At 36.1% G+C, this 24481-nt stretch overlaps 1 protein-coding gene across 2 annotated transcripts in view; it reads right to left on the minus strand.

Moving 5' to 3' along the window:
• The window catches only part of CFTR (CF transmembrane conductance regulator), a 235378-nt gene that overhangs the window by 186842 nt on the left and 24055 nt on the right, over positions 1-24481 (minus strand). For both annotated transcript variants that reach the window (XM_072652953.1, XM_072652954.1), the window contains one exon: positions 3563-3673. In XM_072652953.1, coding sequence (XP_072509054.1) covers positions 3563-3673 — 111 coding nt within the window. The remainder of the gene's footprint in view (positions 1-3562; positions 3674-24481) is intronic.

A 24481-nucleotide genomic window follows, 5' to 3' on the forward strand; every position in this document is an offset into this window, starting at 1 on the left:
CGGAAGAGCTCAAAAAGGATTTTGAAAATCAGGTAAGAGAGGTGGAGGAAAAATTGGGAAGAGAAATGAGAGAGATGCAAGAAAAGCATGAAAAGCAAGTCAACAACTTGCTAAAAGAGACCCAAAAAATGCTGAAGAAAATAACACCTTGAAAAATAGGCTAACTCAATTGGCAAAAGAGGTTCAAAAAGCCAATGAGAAGAAGAATGTTTTCAAAAGCAGAATTAGCCAAATGGAAAAGGAGGTCCAAAAGCTCACTGAAGAAAATAGTTATTTCAAAATTAGAATGGAACAGATGGAGGCTAATGACTTTATGAGAAACCAAGAAATCACAAAACAAAGCCAAAAGAATGAAAAAATGGAAGATAATGTGAAATATCTCATTGGAAAAACAACTGACCTGCAAAATAGATCCTGAATCATGCCTGAAAGCCTTGATCAAAAAAAGAGCCTAGACATCATCTTTCAGGAAATTATCAAGGAAAACTGCCCTGAGATTCTAGAACCAGAGGACAAAATAAATATTGAAAGAACCCACTGATCACCACCAGAAAGAGATCCAAAAAGAGAAACTCCTAGGAACATTGTGGCCAAATTCCAGAGTTCCCAGATCAAGGAGAAAATATTGCAAGCAGCTAGAAAGAAACAATTCAAGTATTGTGGAAATACAATCAGGATAACACAAGATCTAGCAGCTTCTACATTAAGGGATAGAAGGGCATGGAATAGGATATTCCAAAAGTCAAAGGAACTAGGACTAAAACCAAGAATCACCTACCCAGCAAAACTGAGTATAATACTTCAGGGGAAAAAATGGTCTTTCAATGAAATAGAGGACTTTCAAGCATTCTTGATGAAAAGACCAGAGCTGAAAAGAAAATTTGACTTTCAAACACAAGAATGAAGAGAAGCATGAAAAGATAAACAGCAAAGAGAAGTCATAAGGGACTTACTAAAGTTGAAGTGTTTACATTCCTACATGGAAAGACGATATTTGTAACTCTTGAAACTTTTCAGTATCTGAGTAGTTGGTGGGATTGCACACACACACATACTCAAACACACACACACACAGCACAGAGTAAATTGAATAAGATGGGATCATATCTTAAAAAATGAAATTAAGGGGTGAGAGAGGAATGTATTGGAAGGAGAAAGGGAGAAATGAAATGGGGCAAATTATCTCTCATAAAAGAGGCAAGAAAAAGCCTGTTCAATGGAGGAAAAAGGGGGGGAGGTGAGAGGGAAAAAGTGAAGTTTACTATCAATACATTTGGCTCAAGGAAGGAATAAAATGCACACTCAATTTGGTATGAAAACCTATCTTACAATACAGGAAAGTAGGGGAGAAGGGGATAAGCAGGATTGGGGGGAATAATGGAAGGGAGAGCAGTGGATGGAAGGAGCAATTAGAAGTCAACACTATTGGGGAGGGACAAGGTCAAAAGAGAGAAGAGAAGAAATGGGGGGCAGGATAGGATAGAGGGAAATATAGTCAGTCTTATATAACATGGCTATTATGGAAGTCATTTGCAAAACTACACATACATAGCCTATATTGAATTGCTTGCCTTCTTGATGGGGATGGGTGGGGAGGGAGGAAGGAAGAGAAATTGGAAATCAAAGTTTTAATAACAACTGTTGAGACAGTTGCAGACAACTGGGAAATAAGAAATACAGGTAATGGGCTATAGAAATTTACCTTGCCCTACAGGATAAAAGAGAAAATGGGGATAAAGGAAGGGAGAGCAGATTGGTGGTAGAGATAATTAGAATGCTTGGCATTTTGGGGTAGGGGAAGGGGAGAGATGGGGAGAAAATTTGGAACTCAAAATTTTATGGAAATGAATATTGAAAACTTAAAATAAATAAATTTTAAATCTTTTAAAACAAATTTTTTAAAAAGATGCCTGTGTGCAACTCAGAGCTCTCTAGTCCAAGAAATGGCTCTCCACCTGGACTCTGGAGTGAACCCTGTGCTTCAACTGAACCCATGGTTTCCATACCTACTGGGCAAGTGTCCAGGTTATTATCAATTGAAATCCTGGAGAGGCAAAAGGCAGGTAAAAGGTCAGGCTTTCTCTGAGGATCCATGAGTATAATTCAAGAACTGGAAGGAACTGCAGCGGCCATCTAGTTCAACTTGTACATGCATTGGGAATCATCTTTTGCTTCTCATAAAGAGACTGGGGGTCAGGAGGAGGTAAAAAGTTAAGTTTATAAAGGGTGCTACAAGCATTTTTGGCAAGTGGCCATTCAGTCTGATCAAGCATAAATAAGAAGAAAAAGAAGAAAAATCATGAATTGAGAATAGAAAACAAAAGATATATAGCTAAGATGGCATGTTAGCAAACTCAAGATGGTTCATCCTTTTTTTCCAAGAGGACCAATGACATCATAGGGTGCTTTCTTGACTGGTGAGTAAATTAGAGCTAAGTGAGGCAGAGTTGCATGAAGTCATCAGCCTCACTCTCTCTTTCAGAGTCACTGGAGTCCAATGGCAGGAGAAAAGTCAAGATAAACAGTGATAACCCAGGATGCAGTGGATGACTGCATTAGGTAGATGGTCTTTAGAAGAATTTTGGGGAGATGTGGTTAAAAATTATATAGAATGAGGTATGGAAAAATCATGATCTGCTTCAATAAGGGGAGTACCCCGCAATGGCTCTATCAATTTATCAATAAGCGATAGCAAGAGAAAAATAATTTTGAAGTTCTTTACAAGAGTAAATATTACTTAATAATTATCTGGTAACTATTACATTGAAACAACCTGTCAATTAGAATAAAATGGATTCTTATTCTACACTAAACATTTAAGAGTGGAATACAGAAGAGTGGCTTCATAATGAAATCAAATGTATTTTCAAATGATCCAAATGTATTTTTTAAATAAGGTAAATTTTTAGAGTTTCTCCATAGAGGTGGTATGGTCAAACTAAATCAGTGATAGCAAACTCAAATAAAAACAGATCCCAGCAAGTGACATATTGACTTAGAAAATGACAAATTAACATTGTATATCCTATATTTTTATCTATTTTGACAAGCATTTCCCAACTACATTTTAACCAATTACATTCTGGTGGCACTCACTGTGGGCTATGAGTTTGACACCTCTGGTCTAGCATAAAGTGGGGTGAGTTTGGAATCAAGAAGAGCTGGGTACAAATTCTATCTGCCGATGACAACTACATATGTTGTCCCTGGTCAAATTATTGAATCACCAGGTACCTCAGACCATTCCCTCAGATATCTTGAGGGGATTCCTATTCTCATCTGTTAAATGAAATGAGTGTCATATGGTGAGGAAATCATGGATCTTTGGAGTATTTGTAAGTTTTAAGGGTATTAGTATCACTTTCTTAAATTTGAGAAACTGCAAAAATTTGGTTTTTTGTTTCATTCTTTCCAATAGACAGTACTTGATTCAACTGAAGTGAGATATTACTATTCAAATTAATATTTTCCCCCAAATTACCTAATCAATTTTATGCTTTTCAAAATAGTATGGCAAGTACTTTTTACTCTTTAACTATAAAACAGATACATATGACCATACCTTTCTAACTTTTCAGATAGATGGTCTGCAGAGTTAGATGAGGGAATTTGATATATGTCTGACAATTCCAAGCGTTGTCTGAAACCTTTCCTCAAAATTGGTGCAGTCCAACTGAAAAGTAAAATAAAAGAAAAATAAATATTAGTTTCAGTCTGATTCTAAGATAAATTTAGAATGCAACTTGATCATATTTCATGGGTTATATCATGAAATAAATTATTCATGTGCATTTATAAATAGAATTACAAGCCTATGTAATATTCCTCAAATCAACTATTTAACTCCCAAGAAAGAAAAAGTTGTACAAGTATAATTGTACTTGAGACTCTGAAAGCCCTTTATAGATAAGCTAGGGCATTACAATATAACTTATCATATATTTAATTAATTTGGCTCTGTGTTCTGAATGAATTTTGAAATAATGGATGATATGTAACTTGAGATTTTATAAATAGTATGCATTAATTAGTTTCAGTTAACTATCATCTTATCTGACCAGACAATTCTTAGGAACCTGAAAGCATGACTTTTTACATTTTTTTGGGGGGGGGGGGTGTTGTTTTGTTTTGTTTTGTTGTTTTGGTTTGTTTTTATCTATGCCCTACAGCACTATCTACAGCACTGAAAATAGTACCATGCACTGACAGGCATTCAGTAACAATGAGTTTATGACAGCAATTGATTAAATAAATTGACCCTTAAACTGGGCAGGATCTCACAGGGCTTCTGATAGATAACTTTTAACCCTTAAAGTCTCAGATAGTCAACAAGCTAGGTCTAGCCCTAAAAAAGTGGAGAATAGGCAGGTCTGTTTTCAGGAAACTAGAAAGTTTTTTTTCTCTTGTACTAAGGTCTAAGCTTCTTATAAAAACAGAAGACTTACTTTTTCAATACTCAGATTTTACTAATGGTTCTATATGGCAGCAGCAAGATATGGAAAACCACTACTTACAGAGCAATGGAGAGGTTTATGGTGAATGTGAGTAGGATACAACATGGAACTCCAAAGAAGAATAGGAATAAAATAGGAATAAAAGATGAAGGAATTGTGTGATAAGGAGAGAGGATGGGCTGGTCATGTGGCAGCTGGACATACAGAGAATTCCACTGGTACCCTTGTGATGTTTAGAAAATGACTCCCTTCTAGAGAACATGTAGGAAAACATGGACAAGAGAGGCTCAGAATAGACAGGAATGAAAGGGATATAATTTACACTGTTGGAAGGAATCCCAATTTAATTTAAGTATTAAAGCCTCACATTGGATTCAAGTGATATAACCTTCATTTTATAAACTGCAGAACAAAAAGCAAAGTGGAGAGTTCACAAGATGAGAAGAAAAATTAATACCTATTAACTGCATAGACATAATAGCTAAAGTATCATTCAAAAATATTTTTTAAAAAATAGAATTTTGGTAATAACCTAAGTTTTTATTTAATAAACAAGTATCCTGTTACTTTCCCACTAAACTTAAAGCTTAGTGGCCTTTGCTTTCTTACCTATCACTTACTTATTAGCCCCTTGAAATAGTGATTTCTAACTATGCTCACTCCCAACTCAATGGAAACTGCTTTCTCCAAGGTTTCCGATGATTTCTCAGTTGCTAAATCCAATGGCCTTTTCTCAGTGTTTAGCTTTCTTGATCCTTCTGCATCATTTGACGCAAGTGACCACCACTGCTGGATACAATTTCTTTTCTAGATTTTTTTGGAACACTGTTCTCTCTTTGTTCTTTTAGAACCTAAGTAATTCTTCCTTCTTAGCCTCCTTTGATAAATCACCATCCATGTTTCACCCCTAACTTTGAATGTGCCCCCTAAATGTCTTGGATATTTTCCTCTTATTATCAGTTTCCATGGGTTCAATTATCAGCTCTCTTTAAATGACTCTTCAATCTAAATATCCAGTTCTCATCTCTCTCTCTTAGACTCTAGTTCTTTATCATCAACTGTCTGTGGGACATTCTTGGATGTATCACAGGCATTTCAACCTTATGCTGTCCAAAATGGAAATCATCTTCACCCTCAAAACTAAAACGTTTCCTAATTTCCCCATTTCTGTTGAAGGTACCACCATTCTACATTCACCAAGGCTCTTGAAATCAGATTATTCTGAATTGTCATTCTCTCTCATTCACAACATCCAATAGAAGTCTTATCAATTCCACCTTATCAACATCTCTCCTAAGTGTCTCTTGTTATCCAATCACATGGCTACCATCCTACTATTTGGGGCCTTCATGACCTTTCACTTGGACCATTGCAAGTCTCCTAATAAGGTCTCCCTGACTTTAATCTCCACCTTCTCCAATCCATCCTACATAGAGTTCCCAAGCTGATATTTCAAAAGTATAGGCCTTACCATGCCATTTCTCTTTGCATGGTCAAATACAAACTTCCATTGTAAATAAAGTCCTTCATAATCTCTCTCCATCCAGATGTTTCCAAACAGATTTCACATAACTCGTATACACTCTATATCCCTGTCAGACTGGCCTGGCTATTCCCCATGCATAATAACCCATCTCCTATCACTGTGCTTTTACACAAGTTGTAATACATATCTGGAATGTTCTGCTTGCTCGCCTTTCCCTCTTGGAATTACTAGCTCCCTTCAAGATTTAGAACAAATGCCATTTCCTAAATATGGCCCCCTCCTGATCCAGTCACATAGTTTTCATGTTACACCCCCTCCCCATAATTACTTTGTATTTTTTTAACATATTTTCTATAGAGTTATCTGGATATAGTATGTTTTCAGTAGAACCTAAGTTCCTTTAGAATAGAAACTTTTGTATGTGTTATCTCTGTATTCTCAGCACCTAACATGGTACTAGGTACACAGAAAACACAATAAATTCTTTCTGAATTGAATGGAAAGAGAAATTTCCCAGAGAATCTTCTGAATATGAAACCTTTTCCAACACTTACTTGCTTCAAGAAAACTTCATATCCCTATTAGAGCTGAGCATAGACATCCTCATTCCCTAACTTTTTTTAATAGGGAACTTCCTTCTCTATAATACCTTTCTTTTGAATTAGAGTTCTAAGCACTATGCTTAGTGACTGAAGGCACATAACTGGTGCTTAATAAATTCTAACTGACTGATTGACTAATGTAGTGTGGCATTTGATTGATGGTGTCTATCAAAGGAAAAGGAAATAATATTTTGTTAATATTGGAGACCTATCAGCAATAGTGAAAAAAACTCAAATTCCACTGTGTCATACATTCAGATAAATAGATAGATAAATAGACAGACAGACATTAGGAGATCATTATGACAAAAGCAAAATTCTAAGGTTGGTCACCTTTGTTTTCAATGGCCCACCACTGCACTTTCAGAAACCCCATTATCCGATGTTTGATGCCCCAGTGCCTATCCCTGGCTACTTTAGTAGGTACTTAGTGTCTCAATAGAACTTAGCCTTTCCAAGAAGCGCTCCATAGCTATCCATGACCAGTCTCATCCCTACAGGAGTCTGCTTGATCTTTCAGGTTAGGGAGTCTCTTAAACTACTCATCACTTAGGCATTAATGAATGATAACAGTTTAATGTATCTGGTAACTGAAGTAGGAGCTTTTCAACTGGCATTTTTCAAGCAGTGATATAATAGGAACTTCAAGCTTTCTCCATGGAATGGGTAGGGGGGAAAATGGCAATGGGCCAGAGACTCTCAAACATCCCAACAAAGGATTATATGATTTACAACCTGAAAGAATTTTAAAGATTATTAATTGTAACCCTAATATTTTCAAAATTAAGAAAGTGAGGCCCAGATAAGTAAAATAACCTGTCCAAGATCACTTCGGTAGCAAGCAGTAGAGCTGTGAATCAAAGTCATGTGCTCAGGCCCCAAATCCAGTGTTTTTGACTCGCTATCACGAGGGGGATAGTTCCTTATATCAGTTCAACAGGTCCTGTTCTGTGACTCTCCAAAACAAAGTTCACTTTTACCTTATATTTTCTCATTTTACTAAATAAATTAATAGAGCTTTCATGATCATAAAAGAAATCGTAATTTGGCTTCTAAAATATAGAGTAAGTTAATAAATACCTCATAAATTTATCTTGCCAAAATCAATAAATATTGAATCTTTATTAAGTATTCACTGAACTTTTACTGTATAGAAAGCACAGGCCTAGGGAATGAGTAAGAAATGCCTAAAGAGTTCAAAAGGCCACTATTCCCAAAAATTGTGTATAACTTCCCTCTCTTTTCATTTCAGAACTATATCTAAAGTCATCATTTCCTTTTTTTCTCCTTTAGAACAGAGGTTCTTAATCTTTTTGTTATATACCACTTTGGCAATCTGATGAAACTTATGGACTCCTCAGAATAATGTTTTTAAATGCATAAAATAAAATACATAGAATTAAGAAGCAAACCAATTATATTAAAATGCAATTATTAATTTAAAAAAAGTTCATAGGTCCCAGATGAAGAATCCTTGATCTAGAGCTATATCTAAGGTCAGAAAATGTCGTTCTTTGCACATGACTAAGGTGAATTTCCCATTCATTTCAGAACAGGTTGGCTTTGGAGGAAATTAATTCTCTGAGCCATTATTATGTATCATCTTGTGCCAAACACTGGGATTACGTACAAAATGAGTTCCTAGACAATAAATGAAGCTGAAATATTCCAACAAAAGTAAGTCTACTATCTAAATAAAGGGCTTGAAGCCTCTAAGTGCTTCTACTAGACACATCAACCACAGGTAACTGAACATAGTTGAGTCCATATCATAACCTATAAGTTCCAGAAGAGTCTTCTGGAGCAAAGCAAATCATTCAGAAGTCGGCATCAAGTTCACCAAAAGTTTCTTGGCTCTATAAGCAAATTTACAAAATTTTACAAATTTACAAAATTTTGCAAATTTACAAAAAATGTCAGGAGTTCTTACAATGCAACATCTTTATGACATAAGAACAAAAAAATTTTTTCCTGACTGATAAGGATAGAACTCAAGGGAGATTTTTGCACCCTCGCAGAGAGTAGGACCATCTCATATTAATCCTAAATTCAGTCTTATAAGTACCAGAAATGGGCATTTATGCATAAATGTTTTCTCTACAGCTATTAGGATAAGCCAGGATCTGAACAATTATGACAAAGTTGTAAAGATTTAGACAGGGCTTTGGGTTATAATCATAAGTACTTCTCCCTTGGCACTGCAGTGGAGACATAACTCGAATGCATCTATTCCTAGACAATTTAATTTCCAACTGTTCTGTGATATCAGGCTAAACACACCATTTGCACAGCATATCCTTCCATCTTTTCCCCATTCTTTTCTTCTCTTCCTTCTGGACCCTCAAGTACAACCTGTGTGTTCTTTTACAATTAGCTGTTATTAGTGACAATAGGGATGAGAATCTGTTTACTGAGGACATGGAGTTATTTTGTAAAGTTCTGGCTATTTATAGTGGAAATTATAGCTAATCACTGACTACTAGCTAGTAGAATTGTAAAACATAATTACAGCTATTTACAAGTTTGTTTTTTATGTTGTAAATTGTTTTGGGAACAAAGATTTTACGTATTGTTTGGGCAAAATGCAATCTCCCGACTGATAGAAATTTCTTTTAAAATCTGGTTTAAGAGAACCCTAATGCTCCTGAAGAAAATCTGTTTATGTGCATAAGCTTAACTCCTTAAAAATTTGAAATTTTCTAATCATAGACATTCTTGAATCCTGAACTCACCAAATATGGGTCTTTTTACAACACATAATTGAATTTCACAAATATTTGACATTTGAAATTTAACTGCACTAATCCACTTGAGAAATATAACATTTTCACTTACTGGAACCCAAGACAAAGGACAGCTATGAGATTTGTCTTGCTTCAGACTGACTTAGTTTATATGAAACAGCTATGCTCTTACAGTGTTTACAATTTTCTTAGAATGTTAACTATCTGTAACGAATGAATAATAAGGAAATTCAAACTAACAGCATGCAAGCGCTCCCAACCATGGCCAGATTAATGTATCTAAAGGCTAATGCCTTTTATTTATGCATGAATACACAACATTGGAGCAACTGAGTAGAAACTCTTCCAGGCCACTTTGTGTAGACACAATTAAAGCACATGGGGAATGACTCATCTAGTGAATTTATGGTGAATTTGAAAAAGTTCTCAGTCGATCCCAAAAGTTCAGACAAGTTAGAGTTTTCTGAGAGGGTGACAGAGGGAAGAATAATGTCATTTGAATTCACTGAATGACTGACAAATCTCCATTTTGTTTGTCTACATTGTTATTTTGGGTAGACTTGGGGGAAGGTATAACAATCTTCATTATGCTTAGGCATAAAAATATTACAAATTTACTAAGTCATTTTTCAAATGTAAGCTTGAGGGTTTTCCAAATGAATTTGGTGATCCTTTGTCCACTGAATTTTAGATTCAATAATATTTGAATATTGTAACTATCAACTCAAATGCTATGGGCTAAGAGGCTGACAAGAATTCAAGAGACCAAGTGTAAAGGCCCAAAATTAAGAGTAGAGCACCTACTAATTCAAGTATCTACATTTACTAATATCAGAGGCCCCATAAAACATCACAGTTTTCTTTAAGAGCAAACACAGACCTAATGCTGACATTCAACATGTTGACCACCATTTGTATATCAAATTTATTGAAGATTCAATGTAAGATGTGACAATAAAGTTGTCACATTACCCTGTGATCATTGATATCAAGCATATAAAACAGAGACTGGACTCATCAAATGAATTAACCACTATTATGGAAGTTAACCTGTACAGAGTTCAAATTGAAAAGAGACTTCCCTTAGACAGTAACGTTTTTCAAATGTTACTGTCTCTGGAGGACATAATGTTGAGTGCATCAAGGTACAGATAGTGCACTATTTGTCCAAGATATGGATATACAAATGTAGGCATATACATATATATCCTTATCTATATAGATATATACACATATTCTTCTATGTCTGTATCAATACTGATATGTCCAAGATATATATCTCTACAGAAATGGACTGGTAGCTCTTTCTCTATAGATTTCTATATCTCTTTTAATACTGAAGGATGAGCTCTTTGAATTGTCTAATTAACTTCACATCATAATCTGGAAGAGTCATTCTTCATCCACTTGGTTTTTCTTGTTTGGGTAGTTAGGCCAAACTGATAAGTGATTACAGATGATATCAAGAGCTTCCCTGATATTCTGCAGTACAGTCTAACCTGGTATTGTTGTATGGCTAGCAAGTTATGGAATACTGTGATTTCCAAATAACTTAAATGAATTGTTATTTCATGGGCTACAGAGAGGAAAATAGTGGGCATAATCAGAACCAACATAAAGCAAACAAGGAACTATAAGGAAGAATGAAAGTAAAGGTGGTTATCAAAGAAATGTATGATCAAAAACTATGAACTGGTTATATAGTGAGGCTGAGTGCATGGACAGCTTGAGTGCTTCACTGGTCAACTACTGATGTTAGGGGAAAAAAGGAGGGAGGGTCCAAGCATATTAGGTGTTCTCCCTAGGGTAAATTTGTGAAAATACATGGTCCAGAGTTGAACAAGATAGACAGGTAGTCACTCGTGGGTTGGAGGGAATGCTGACACTGATGAACTCAAAGATACATTTGAATAGTTAAATAGTTGAGCACCTTTTTTTGTTGTTGTTCAGTCATATCCAACTCTTCATGAGCCCATTTGGGGTTTTCTTAGCAAAGATACTGGAGTGCTTTGTCATTTCCTTCTCCAGCTCATTTTACAGATGAGGAACTGAGGAAAACAGAGTTAAGTGACTTGCTGCCCAAGGTCACATAACTAAGTCAGTATCAGAGGCCAGATTTGAACTCAGGAAGATAAGTCTTCCAGATTCCAAGCCCAGTGCTCTATCTACTGTGTCACCTAGCTGCCCCATAATTATTCTATAGAGAAGAGTAACTGTGGCACAGTAATATAAAATGTAAACTGGGACTGTGTTTCCTTCAGACTGGATGGATTAAGTGAGTCAGTATAGTAATAGGAAAGCAGATTCACATAATAATGATAATATTAGATTTGTATTTTGATGCTCATCAGAAAACAGGTAAAAGACAAATAAGGTCTTCCCACAAAATTCCTCTTCCATCTGGAAAACTGCTCTGAGAAGAAATCAAAGAAATATATAATTACCAGAAGTCAAAACCTCTGCAGTGTGGAGCTCCCAGAATCTCAGAGGCAGAAAGGCCATGTAGTCCAAGCCACACCTAAATAAGAATCCCCATTAACCTTATGGGGCCAGAGAGCTATATCTATATCTATATCAATCTATCTATCTATCTATTTTTATATACATATATATATATATAAAATGTCTTACAATTTTCAAAGTACTATCATATACATTGTTTCATTTGGTATCCATAACTACCCGGTGAGGAAAGTATTATTTTCTTTTACTTACTTACTTATTATCATTTACAAAGAAGGAAACTAAGCTCAGGAAAATCTAAGTTATTTGACCATGATCACACAATCAGTAAAGGATAGAGTTAAAACTAGAGTAGAAGTAGAATCTGACTCACAGTCTAGTGGTTTTTGCTACCAGGGGTCCAAATACTCATTCAGGGTTCTAGTCTTGGCTGTAGCACTTGTTAATCATATGAATATGAGCAATTTACTTAATTTCTCTGTATTTTTCTTATTTCTAAAAACTAGAAATAAAAATCCTTGTACCGTTTTCCTCTCACTTTTGTTGAGAGAATCAAATACAATAAAACACGTGACCATGTGAATTTGCAGATTCTAAAGCAATATTCAAATATAAGGAGCTAATTTTTCATTATTATACTTCCTTAGCTAGATGGGAATAATTTCTTTTACATGTAGTCTAAATCAATCAATCAATCAACATCTATTAAACTCTTACTATGTGCTAGGCACTGTGCTAAGTGGTGTGGATACAAAAGGAGAAAAGACAGTCCTTGCCATCAAGGAAGGAGCTTACAGCTTAACAAGAGAGACAACATTTATGTACAAAGCAAGGTATATACAGGATAATTGCTGTTCAGTCATTTTTCAGTCTGTCTTTACAGGCTCTACAGTAACAGGGAAGGTAGTGGGGAGAGGGGATTTAGAGGAAAAGATAATGAGTTCTGTTTTAGGTATGTTGAGTTCAAGATGTCTACTGAGAAGGTTGCCATTTGTAAAGAAATGTATACCCTAATGAAAATTTCAAACAATAGAATCATTTGCTTGTGCCAAGTTTAAAAGAGTTCTCTTCAATAATGATCTACACAGGTATATTCAGTGATTAGCAAGTTCAGAAATTCAATTGTGGTCCCTTAAATGAGTCCTTAACTAGATGAAACTAAAAATATTAAATATGGTGAGAGGAACTAAGCATTACGGACAAGGAACATGGGTTGTATAAATAATGATAATCCTCTAACTTTCAGAAACCAAAATACTCACCAGCTGGAAAACCTATAAATCCAGAAAAGTTAATAAATGTGACTTTAAAGTAAATAAGTAAAGCAAGCAGGGTCACGGACAACAATTAGAAAAGATGGCTTCCAACAGTTACTCCAGACTCCTAAAAGTCTTGAAGGAAAAAAAAAAAACTTCACTTGCACAATTTGGATCTCTCTGAATTATGAAAATAAAGGCCATTGAGCTTCTCAGAAAAGAAAAAAAATCCCACCATCTAGAGACCAGGAAAAGAAACAAAAGTGATTTACAGCCCTAGTGCCTATGTATTTGGGGAAGCAATCTCAATGTTTCTTGCCATTCTTTTTGCTTGATTTTTATTCTTGATTAGATGCTATCTGGGCATTTAGCCACAGACAAAAGACACACGAAATGTATTGTCACTGGAACTATGAGACTGGCTTAACTGGAGAGGAAGGTAAGGTGATTAACCATCCTGTAAATTGGCTACATCCTGTACTATTTCATCTTTCAGAACTGTTTTTAACTAGGGATGACAGCTCTAAAAATATATTTGAAACCAAGAAAATAAGGAAGAGGGGAAATAGATATATCTTAAGGTTTAAGCTAAAAAAAATACCTCTAGTTTACTGGCTGGCATTTAAAAAAAACCTGCTACTTAGAACAGAATGTTGGTCTGTCAGAATTGTACTACTGGGTGTTATTATAAGCTCTTTCAATAGAGAATTTGGCAGAGAACTAGTTTTAAATGTCTACTGTAATGGCTAAGATGGAAAGAAGGGAAATGAGTTCTATCTCTTCTACTGGCTAGGGAGTAGCAAAATCACCTCCACTGAGTGATATAAGGATATAACCCACATGACATATTGGTTTAACTTTGCCGATGTTTGTTTTACAATTATCTTACTTCTTTGCCATTCCCTCCCTTCTCTACAACCCTCTGTTCTTTGTTGTACCTCTTTTCTTTGTTTGTCCAGTTTATTCATCAGTGAGACCCAAAATAAACACTAACCAATAGGCTTTTCTGTCCTCTGCAGATAAACACCCTTGCCATTTTGGGGCTATAGTTATAATCCTGGCATTGACTCAACAGCTGGAACTAGAAGCAATTAGCTGTTTTTCTCCTTGGAAGTGTTTTTCTAAGTGTGGGAACACAACTTGTCTGAGAACTTTAATATAACATAATATACCAAAGAATAATACCTTATGCATGTGTAGTATCACATTCAAAGAAAAATGGAACCACTTAACTGTACATGAGGATCCTTGCAGGCTGTATATTGACTTAATTTCAAAATGTAATATTTTCTCTGTTTTACTGTATTTTAATTTCTTTTGTTTTATCTATTTCCCAGTGACACTTTAATCTGGTTCTGAATGCACTGAGGAGTGCCGTGGACCACTTGAGGTTCACAGGTTCTATGTCTGATACCTTTACCTTGCAATATACAGGATATCTTCATATATGTTATCTTCAATTCAATAAAAACACCTACATGCCTCTAAAATGGATTTAAAGCCACATTTCTCATAATCACCAAAATAAACTCTAATAGATCAAGAGATAGAAGGGATGTGAGAAACTATTATGTCCACCCCCCTCATTTTACAGATAAGGAAACTGAGGCTCCTGGAGGTTAAGTGATTAGACCAAGGTCACATGAGTAACAAAAAACATAAAAATGAGATTTAAGTTCAGGGTACTCTGCAGAGTCAGTGCACTTTCCATGGTACCATATTGTCCCAAAACTCAATTAAATTTGGTTTTTGGCTCAGATGAAACCTGAAGAAAATGTCTACATGGGTAAGAAGCAGCAGAGCCAACTCCTCTGCCCCCCCAGGAACTTGAAACTTTATAATGATAACTAGGCTGAACTTTAGCCTACCCAAATCCCCAGGATAGATTAGAAACCCCAGAAAGACTGCTGGCCCATCTGCCTACCCAGAGGGCTCACCATACTCAGAGACATCTTTACCACCAAGCTGAGTTGAAACAGAGTTTCGACTTAATGGCTACAAAACATTGGAGCATCCCTTACACTGGGCATTTACCCTAAGACTCAGAATGAGGGCCTCCCCATCTATTCTCCAATATCACCCCCATATACACACAAAAAACCCAAAGTCCCTAGCTGATGTTGGTTAGGAGCCTTGAGAGGAATCCAACCTTAATGTTAGGCATTGTTGACCCACAGTGAATCCCCCCCAAACTGCCTCTTTAACTGAAATCAAACTCTTTTTTTGCCTCTTCTTGGTCAACTTCAATTTGTCATAAATGTCTGTTTTCTGGATTCTGTTTTCTGCATTTCCTCATCAAAGAGTCTGAAGCAAATAAACACATTTGGATTTTTGGTGTTGTTCAGTTGTGTCTGATTCTTCATGACCCCATTTAGGATTTTCTTGACAAAGATGCTGGAATAGTTGACTATTTCCTTCTTCAACCCATTTTACAGATGAGGCAACAAGTAAAAAGGGGTAAGTGATTTGCCCAGGGTCACATTGCTAGTAAGTGTCTAAGGCCATATTTGAATTCAGTGCTTCCTGACCCCAGCCTGGCATTCTATCCACCGTGCCACCCAACTACCTTAAGTTTAGGTTACTCAGATACATAATTAATTACCCCTATGCCCTTGTAAATGTTGGAATGCAAAAAATATAGCCCGATATCCTCAGATGTAACCCACCTTTGTTATATGCAGGATCTTCCTTTGTTCAGGGAGAACGCCTTGATTTGTTTTCTATATCTACCCTCTGGTTTCCATCCAAAGCCATGCCTTACAAAGGGAGACCAGAGAATTCTTAACATCTTCCTCATCATTCCTTTCAAAACTATACCTCAAGACTCTCTTTGACTCTGGAATTATCATAATTTCCCAAAGGGATTTGATTTGGATAAAAACAAGTAACAGAACAATGAACACTGTGGGAAGGATTGGTAAGAGGGAAGGAAAATAAATTCTTAAAATTAATTCTTGAAAAAAAATTAAATGTTTTAAAATGCTAAATTTCAGATGACTTTAGATTTTCAATTCAGCAATTAGCTTTTGCTTTTTACCCTCTAAAGACATATATTCTGCTATGTAATTTACCCTGGCTACTTAAACTGTATGAGAACTATTTGTCAAAAGTGTAACACATAGTAACATAACATGGATTTGTAATGGTAAATGAGGACCCAAGTCTCCATAATAAATTATTCTATTTATTCAGAAAATATTTATTAAGCATCTGCTATATAAAAACCACTATGTGATCTGTTTTCTTAAATATGCTGGAAGAAAAAAGAACAATATATTTGTCTCAGTTATAAAGAGAAGGAAAAAAATTATCTAAGAGATGGGAGAAATTATTGGAGACAAAATAATAGGCATAATGATGAAAGTATTTTGCTCCCCCCCAAAAAAAGCATTTACTTCAGAAGGAAGAATAAAAATTTGGTTGAAATTATTGCTAGTAAAAGTATCAAATAAAGGTCTAATGCTTATGATTTATAAGAAACTCATACATATCTATAAGAATATTATACATTCTCCATTGGAGAAATGGTCAAATGATATTGACAGAGTTTTTGAAGGAAAAAATATAAATGGTAAGCAATGTGAAAATATGGACAAATTTTCTACAAAAAAGAAATTTAAATAAAATCAATCTTAATATACCATGTCTTATCCATTAAATTTATTTTAAAAATACACCCTCCCCAGATTATAATATTCAGTGTTGGTAGGGTTAGTTCGTAGAAGATAAGGTAATCTATTATACTTGTTATGATACCAGAGACTGATTAGGCTCCAATTTTAGGTGGGACAAAGATCACTAGCCTTTTCAATCCTCTCCTACAAGCTCAGGTCAAATAAAAATTTGCATAGAACAAAGGAGCATGGTAGAAGGAAGTTGAAAGCAATTTCCTCACCACAATTTCACTTACTTCCTTTTCTATTTGAGGAAGCAAAGCCCTGGGAAACATTTGCTAAAACTAGGAAGGTATGATAAGAAATTTCAAAAAACTGAAAGGAATTTTTGGCCATAAATAAAATGAAAAGTGGAAGGAGGGAGTCAGGAGACTGGAAAAGAATATAGCTTACACGTGATGTCAGGTAGGACACTACTACCCTAGTCTGATTGAGGAAAAAGTGGTTCATAGCCACAGGCATCAAGGTTGTATAGTGCATTTTGTTTCCAGAAGGATTTCCTAGAGTCAGGAAGACTTGAGTTCAAATCTACTCTCAGGTACTTACTAGTGATCATGACAGTCACTTGAGCCCTATTTGTCTCAGTTCTCTCAACTATAAAATGGGGATAATAGCATCACTGCTTATTCCTTTTCCCTTCTATTAGCATAAATAATTATATCCTTTCCTTTTTAAGAAGTCTCACCCTCATCCTTCATGAATGGTGAACAGAGCAGTACATGGCCCTAAAGATGATTCCTTGGCTGAAAACTAGAACCAAAGTACAATTAAAGAAATGAAAAGGTTGATTTAAAAAAGTTATAACCCTTCCCTACTGGGAAAAGGTTTACTAACAGCTTCCCCAGTAGTCAATAATAGCTAACATTTAAATAGTGCTTTAAGCACATATACAATAGCCTTACAAAGAAGTTTTGTAAGTATTATTTTGTCTTCACAGCAACTATGGGAACTGGGTGATATTTTTATCCCCATTTATAGATGAAGACACTAGCTAAGTTTCACACACCCTTACTCTTGTGGTTTAAGTAAGAGATGTAAATTATGTGGTGGAAAACAAGTCCCTAAAGGATAAATAATAGTAGATATTAAAGTGAACATCTGAAGTCACCTCAAATTTAGCCTTTTTAAACTTCAATTTAAATTTTTGTTTCAATTAACAAAGTTTTATGAACTTAGTCTTCCTGACACCGGGGGTCCAGAATTCTATCCACGGTGTCACCTCCTAGCTGCCTGTAGATAATGGAAAGAATACTAGATGACTCTGACTATAGCTAAATAGCTCAAGACTAGGTGCAGCTGAGAAGTGATACTTAGGGGCTCTGGTAAGCAATGTACTATTGATGGGGTACAAGCCCAAGCTGAGACCTTTGTCCCTTGGACCAGGAGGGTTTTGGTCCCATTTGTTTAAAGGGCCCCAGAAAGCCTGACCTTGGGCACTCCTTGGATTCCCCTTACTTGATTTAGCAGTCTTTTGATATTCCTCCCTTTTTGCCACTTCTTAGCATTCTCTCGAGGTCCCAGTCTCCCAGCCAGGATTGGGGATTGTCTGGACTACGGACACTCCCATCAGGATCTTCAACATTCCAGGCTGACCTCCCCTGTCAAGACCATCCCTGGGACCCCAGGCTACTTGGCAACACCTGGATCCTTCCCTCAGTCTTTTCTGTACTTAGTTCCATCTCGCCTCCATGAAGGCACTCAGATTCAATCCAGTTCAGACTCTGTCTAGCTGAGATTCTATCTGGCCCATTTGTGAATACAAGTGTTATAAATGCTTAGGCTCCTTAAGAGTCAACCCAGTATGGCGAATCTTTAATAAACTTTGTTTTCTTTGGCTTTAAGAAGGTTTGTGTCAAATTCATTCGAGCAAGACCCAGTGTGTTGGTATTTTGGGGTCCCCAGCAACCCAAACCTCAACACTATGGGGAAGAAACACTCAGTGCTTAGAGCAAAAACCACTAAAAGACACCAGCAGTATCAAGGATTCTCACCCTTGCACATGTGTTCTAATCATGTGAACTGCCCATATATGAAAGTCACTAGATGAGTCCTATGTATATCTACCCTTCCTACTGAATGGGCATTATTATTGGCCCTTCATTCTTGACAAGGACCAGTGACAAACATGACATTACGGGGTGATGTTGTGGCCTGTAAATGAATCAGATTTAAGTGAAGCATAGCTCTGCAAAATCATTGGCTTCACTCTCTCCTCTAGTCATCAAGTCCAGGGGCAAGACAACAGTCATGAGGACTGCCAATGGCCCAGGGTAGTGACTTAGGGCTTTCCAAATTAAGGTCTTTCCCAGGTTTTAGTTTGTCTGAGGCCATGCCCATTCAATGACTAAAGGCTAGGTAAGAATTGGGACAAAAGATGGGCTAGTTTACCATCAGAATATATCAATCTCAAGAGTTTCTAGTCAGAATAGAAAACAATTGCTATTTACACTCATTGTAAGCCAACAAAACCTAAACAATGAGTCACAAAGGCACAGGCTGGGAGCTATCTTTGCTCATTCAATGAAAGCCAGTGATTTGAGTTCAAAGCTGTAGTCAAGTAGTTCTATTTGAAACACAATGCACTATTTTAAAGTCTATTTTTTCAGAACTATATTCAAGAAATCATAAATGAAAACTGCTCAGGACAAAAAGTAAATTTTTTTACAAGTCCCAGCTTTTTGTAAACAAAGATTAAAAAAATTAAAACCCCAAAATATAAGTGAACAAAAATAAAATTCCTATGGACAGAGCACATACATGCAAGGGTATGGCATCCCAAGTGGAGAAAAGAGCCATGTATAGTGCAGGAAGGAGGAGAAGGAAGAGATGTAAAATAAGGAAGAGTAAGAGGAGGAGAAAGAAAAGAAGGAGGAGAAGGAGGAGGAGAAGGAGAAGGAGAAGGAGGAGGAGAAAGGGAAGAGGAAGAGGAAGAGGAAGAAGAGAAAGAAGAAGAAAGCAGCATTCTCCAATTCCCCAAATTCTGCTCCAATTGGCAGGTTGGATCCCAAGAGGTCAGCTACTACTACTCACAGATAACATGGTAAAGACAGTTAATATAAAACCTTCTAAAAACCTGGTTTACCCTTTCCTGCAAATACACACCACATCCATGGGAGGAGTAAGCTTTAACTTAGACCATAATAGTAGTGAAGCACATATGTAAGAATTGCGTGGCATACGTTTAACTCACAAGACCTGCTCTGGAAGTCCTTCTCTCTATGAAGAGACCTCATGTAGGACCTTTTGTGGTTGTGATGGGGTACAGACTTTGAGAACCCCCTTTAACTCTCTTTCCCACTTGATCTGTATTTGCCTGAGGCCATAAGCCTTTCCTCATGGCTTTCTCCTAATCCCTCTGGCTGTTTCCCACCCTTGATGCCATCAGAATCCCACTCCCTTGATTCTGACCTCTAGTTATCCCAGGCCCATCAAGATCCTTAGACTCCTCCTCCAGACCCTCCCTAAGTCCCTCCTCCCATCACCCCAGACTACTAGACCACCCCCAGATCCCTTCCACAGTCTTTCTGTATATAAGATCCTTCTTGTTTCCATGAAGGTGACCAGATTCAATCTAGCTCAGATTCAATCTGGCCAGCTTATCAATACAAGCATCACAAATGGTGAGGCTTCTTAAGAGTCAACCCAATATGGTGGATCTTAAATAAACGTTGCTTTTCTTTGGCTAACAGAAGGCTTGAGTCAAATTCATTTGGGCAAGATCCAGGGTGTTGGTATTTTGGGATCCCAAGCACCCCTAACCTCAACAATTGTTCTCCAAAAAGGACCAATGACATCACAAGGATGATGTCTTGACTTACACATGAATTGAATTTAAGTGAGGCAAAGCTGCACAAAGATATGAGCCTCACTGTCTCCTCCAGAGTCATTTTGGAGTAAAGGTGATGAATGGTGGGAGTGATTCAAGGCTAAGGCTTGGTAGGCTTAACTAGTAAAATGATAAGGGGGCTAGGGATTCAGGAGATAAGGCAGGTATAGAGTTGAATTGGTTCACCATGTGGTCAAGATGCAGAGAAGAAGGGTAATGGCTAGTGCAGGGGAGATATTCTGGTAGAGAACTGAGAGGTCAAGGGATTGCCACAGTGTGGATGATAAGTAGAGTTTTGTAAGAGAAAGCAAAGGGAGAGGGGTAAAACCAACAGATTATAGTCTGATAAGGAGATTTCCGAATTCTTGAACATGGAGATGGTACATTTGTGAATAATGATAATATCAAGGAAATGATGATCTTGTGAGTGGCTGAAGAGAAATAGAATAGGAGCCCACGGGAAATGAGCAGGTTGAGAATTAAGTGTATATATATTTGTGGAAGAATGATTTCCAGGTTGATGAGAGTATGTTATCTTATTACTTTTACTGCTATGCTATTTCCTTAAATGTATTTTTTTTTTAAAAAAACAAACAAAAAACCTGTGTACATCCACGGGCTGATTAATAAAAATAAGCAAATGAGTTAGAACTTTGCATCTATTTTTCAGAAAGTGATCTGATCCATAAATTACCTAACACCTAGTTAGAGCTTTCTAGTGACATGGGACTGAGAGGGACCCCCACGTCTGGAACCTCCTGGCTTCCTTGGGCTTGCTTCAAGAGCCAGCTAAAGTTTTACCTTCTGCAAGAAACCTTTCCAGTCCTCCTTAATTTAGGATCTTCCCACTGAGATTACGTCCAATTTATCCTTTTATGTTTGCACATACTTCTTTGCATTTTGTTTCCCAATTAAACTGTGAACTCCTTGAGAGCAGGGTCTCTTTTTGGCCTTTCCCTGGTGTCCTCAACCCTTAGCACAATGACTAGTATAGGTGCTTAATAAATGCTTATTGTTGTTGATATACATTATTGATAGGATAATAGCCTGATGTAAACTTTTTAAAGTGCAATCTGGCAACATATAAGTGTTACAAAATCAACCACGTCCTTTTACCCACCCATTCCATTCCTACAGGTCCATATTAAAAAATATTATTTAAAGGCAAAAAAGATGTGTCTGTACAAAAGTTTTTCAAAGATGCAAAAACTCTGAAAGTAATCTATATTCTCCAACAATCAGAAAATATATTAAGATAAAGCAATATGACAGCACTATAGAAACAAGAAATACAAAAAATAAATAAGAGAATAAAGAAATAATTCTTCAATGTAATGCAAAGTGGTTTTTAACCAAATGAATGAGTAAATTAAGTGAGAACCAGAACAGTTTACATGATGTATGAAACAATATATTTGTAACAAACCAAACGTAACACAGTTTTGATAAGTGCACAAAGCAAAAGTATGTTTTCTGTTTGTCATTTTATGCTGTTAAGATGTATTTACTGTATAATTCTTGGAGACTTTCCTTTCCTTTGGACTAAGGTATGAATGGCACAAATCTAGGGTTTGTGTTTGATTTGATAGCTTACTGTTGTTTGCAGTAATGTTGCATTTATATTGCCACCAAAAAAAAAAAAGAAATTTGGGAACTTCTTTCCATTTTAAGAGCCTCTAGGCTTTTGTATTAATAATTATTATACAAGTTTTTAAAGCAGTGTTATAACATTAGATTCAGTCTATTCTATCTTTAGGATGGATGTTTTCTGATCTCTAAGTATGCTAATTAGTAATTTTTTTAGCATTCTTTACTATTCCATTCTTATTGTTCTAACCTCTACAAACTGGCCTCTTACAGTTTCTCAGATAATGACCTTTCCTTAGGCTGTGTCTTATACTTTGAATGCATTCCATCTTCTCTCCCTCTTAGAATTCTAGTTTCCTTCAAAGTTCAGCTCAATCATGTCCCACTAGAGGCATTTCCTAGTCCCCATAGCTGCTAGTACCTCTTCTCTCATCATTCATTTATATTTTTGGATATGCTAGCATGTGTACATATTATCTCCCCTGATGATAAGCACCTTAAGGGAAGGGACCTCTCCTTTATGTCTTTTTGTCCTTTGTACCTACCACAATGCTTGAAACAGAGGGCACTTAATAAATGCTTGCTGATTGATTAAAAATAATGTCATTTTCATTTTCATCAAACTAATCGTTAGGTGGTATTTTCTTGGCTTTTAGGGGAATGGACATTTTGATATATTCTATGGACTAGGGACTCATTAAAGGATTCTAGTTTCATCAATGATGTGACTTTTCAAATTAATCAACTGATACATAAGAATTTACTAAATACCTCACCTGTGCCAGTATTGTCCTAAGCACCAGTCATACAAATATAAAAGTGAGGCAGTCCTTGATCTGAATTTAGCTCCTATTAGAAGATATAACATGTTCAAGAACAAGTTAATAATATAGAAAAAAATACAAAGTCATTTCAGAGCAGAGAGGGGCATCCTAACAACTATGGAAATCAGGAAAGCTATAAGAGCTGAAAACCTTGAGAATAAAGTGCCTAAACTACAACAACAGAAGTTAAACTGCTACTGCTCTTTCTAGTTTCCCCCAACTCCCCCTCTCCCGCCTTTCACTCAATCCCAGAAAAACATTGAGAAGTTCTACCAGATTGACTTTAAGATCTACCAACACATCTTGGTTAACTAGTTGGGGACCATGCTTCAAATGGTTGTGTTCATCATCTTTTTAAGTCTCCTTAATTATAGACAGGAAGATATAGGTAGGAACTGGTTCATAATCTTATGATGGATGACAACACAGAAGCTGTATGCCTCATTTTTTTTCATTTGTATAACTGAGATAATATTAAACAGCTGAAGGGATGATTAATTTATTAACTCATTTAATGATTATGAAATGCTTGGGCAATCCAGAATGCTATGCAAATACAAAATTGTATTTTCAATCAGGTATACAAGAACTCAGAAAATCAGAAATTATTAAACCGTGATCAAAATGGCTGAGTTGAGTGGAAATATGTTTATGGTGATTAACAGTCAAATCAAAAACATCCTTTTAACTTACAGATGCCTCAAAAAAACATCATGAGTTGTTTTTTCTATATTTTACTCTTTATAATTCTGAACTTGAAAGGAATCATTCAGCCAGACTCTCTCCCTTTTGAACTCTGTAGGAACTCCCACTGCATGAGCTCATCCATAATATGATAGTCATTTAGCAGAAGAATAAGATAAGCAAGATTTATTAAAAACATCTTCCAGCTACTGACAGTGTCCCATGGGATTATTATCTTCTATAGTTCTGCTTTCATAAATTTACTTAGAGAGCCAAAACTGAAGTCTGAAAAAATATTCACCTATTTTCATTTGTACCAACACTCACCAAAGGTGATGGCACATTAGGGAATAACAACCTTTGAATATCTAGAAATAAAATTCTTTCTCACTTTGTCCTCCCACTCCCAAAATCCCTTCAAGTAACTCAAAAATCACATTAAAATATCCTGATAGAAACTATTTGTGCTTTTATACACTCAACTAACATCTAGACTATATAGTTCAAGTGTGAAAATCAGTCCATTTGCTATTAAGCAAATCTTTCCACCATTATTCTATTAAAGTTTAATTGAAATGTCAACACAATATGAAAGAAATCTGGTGGTAATGTATAATTACCTGAACTTATGATAATCACAATCTTAAAAAATATATATTCATATATATATATATAGTACAATATACAAGGATTTAAGAATTCATCTTTGATGAATTAGAAAGTTAAAGGAAGACAGAAGAACTAGCCTCTACTTGGGCAAAAGTTTATTTATATACTTACCTGAAGTCTAAACCAACCATTGCAATGGTTTTTGAACAGTACTAAATGTTACCCCTGATTTAGTCAAGGTTAGCCTATCCAAAAACAATGCAGGTACCCTT

The sequence above is a fragment of the Notamacropus eugenii genome, chromosome 3 (genome assembly GCF_028372415.1).
Source record: "Notamacropus eugenii isolate mMacEug1 chromosome 3, mMacEug1.pri_v2, whole genome shotgun sequence".
In the NCBI taxonomy this organism is placed as follows: Eukaryota; Metazoa; Chordata; class Mammalia; order Diprotodontia; family Macropodidae; genus Notamacropus; species Notamacropus eugenii.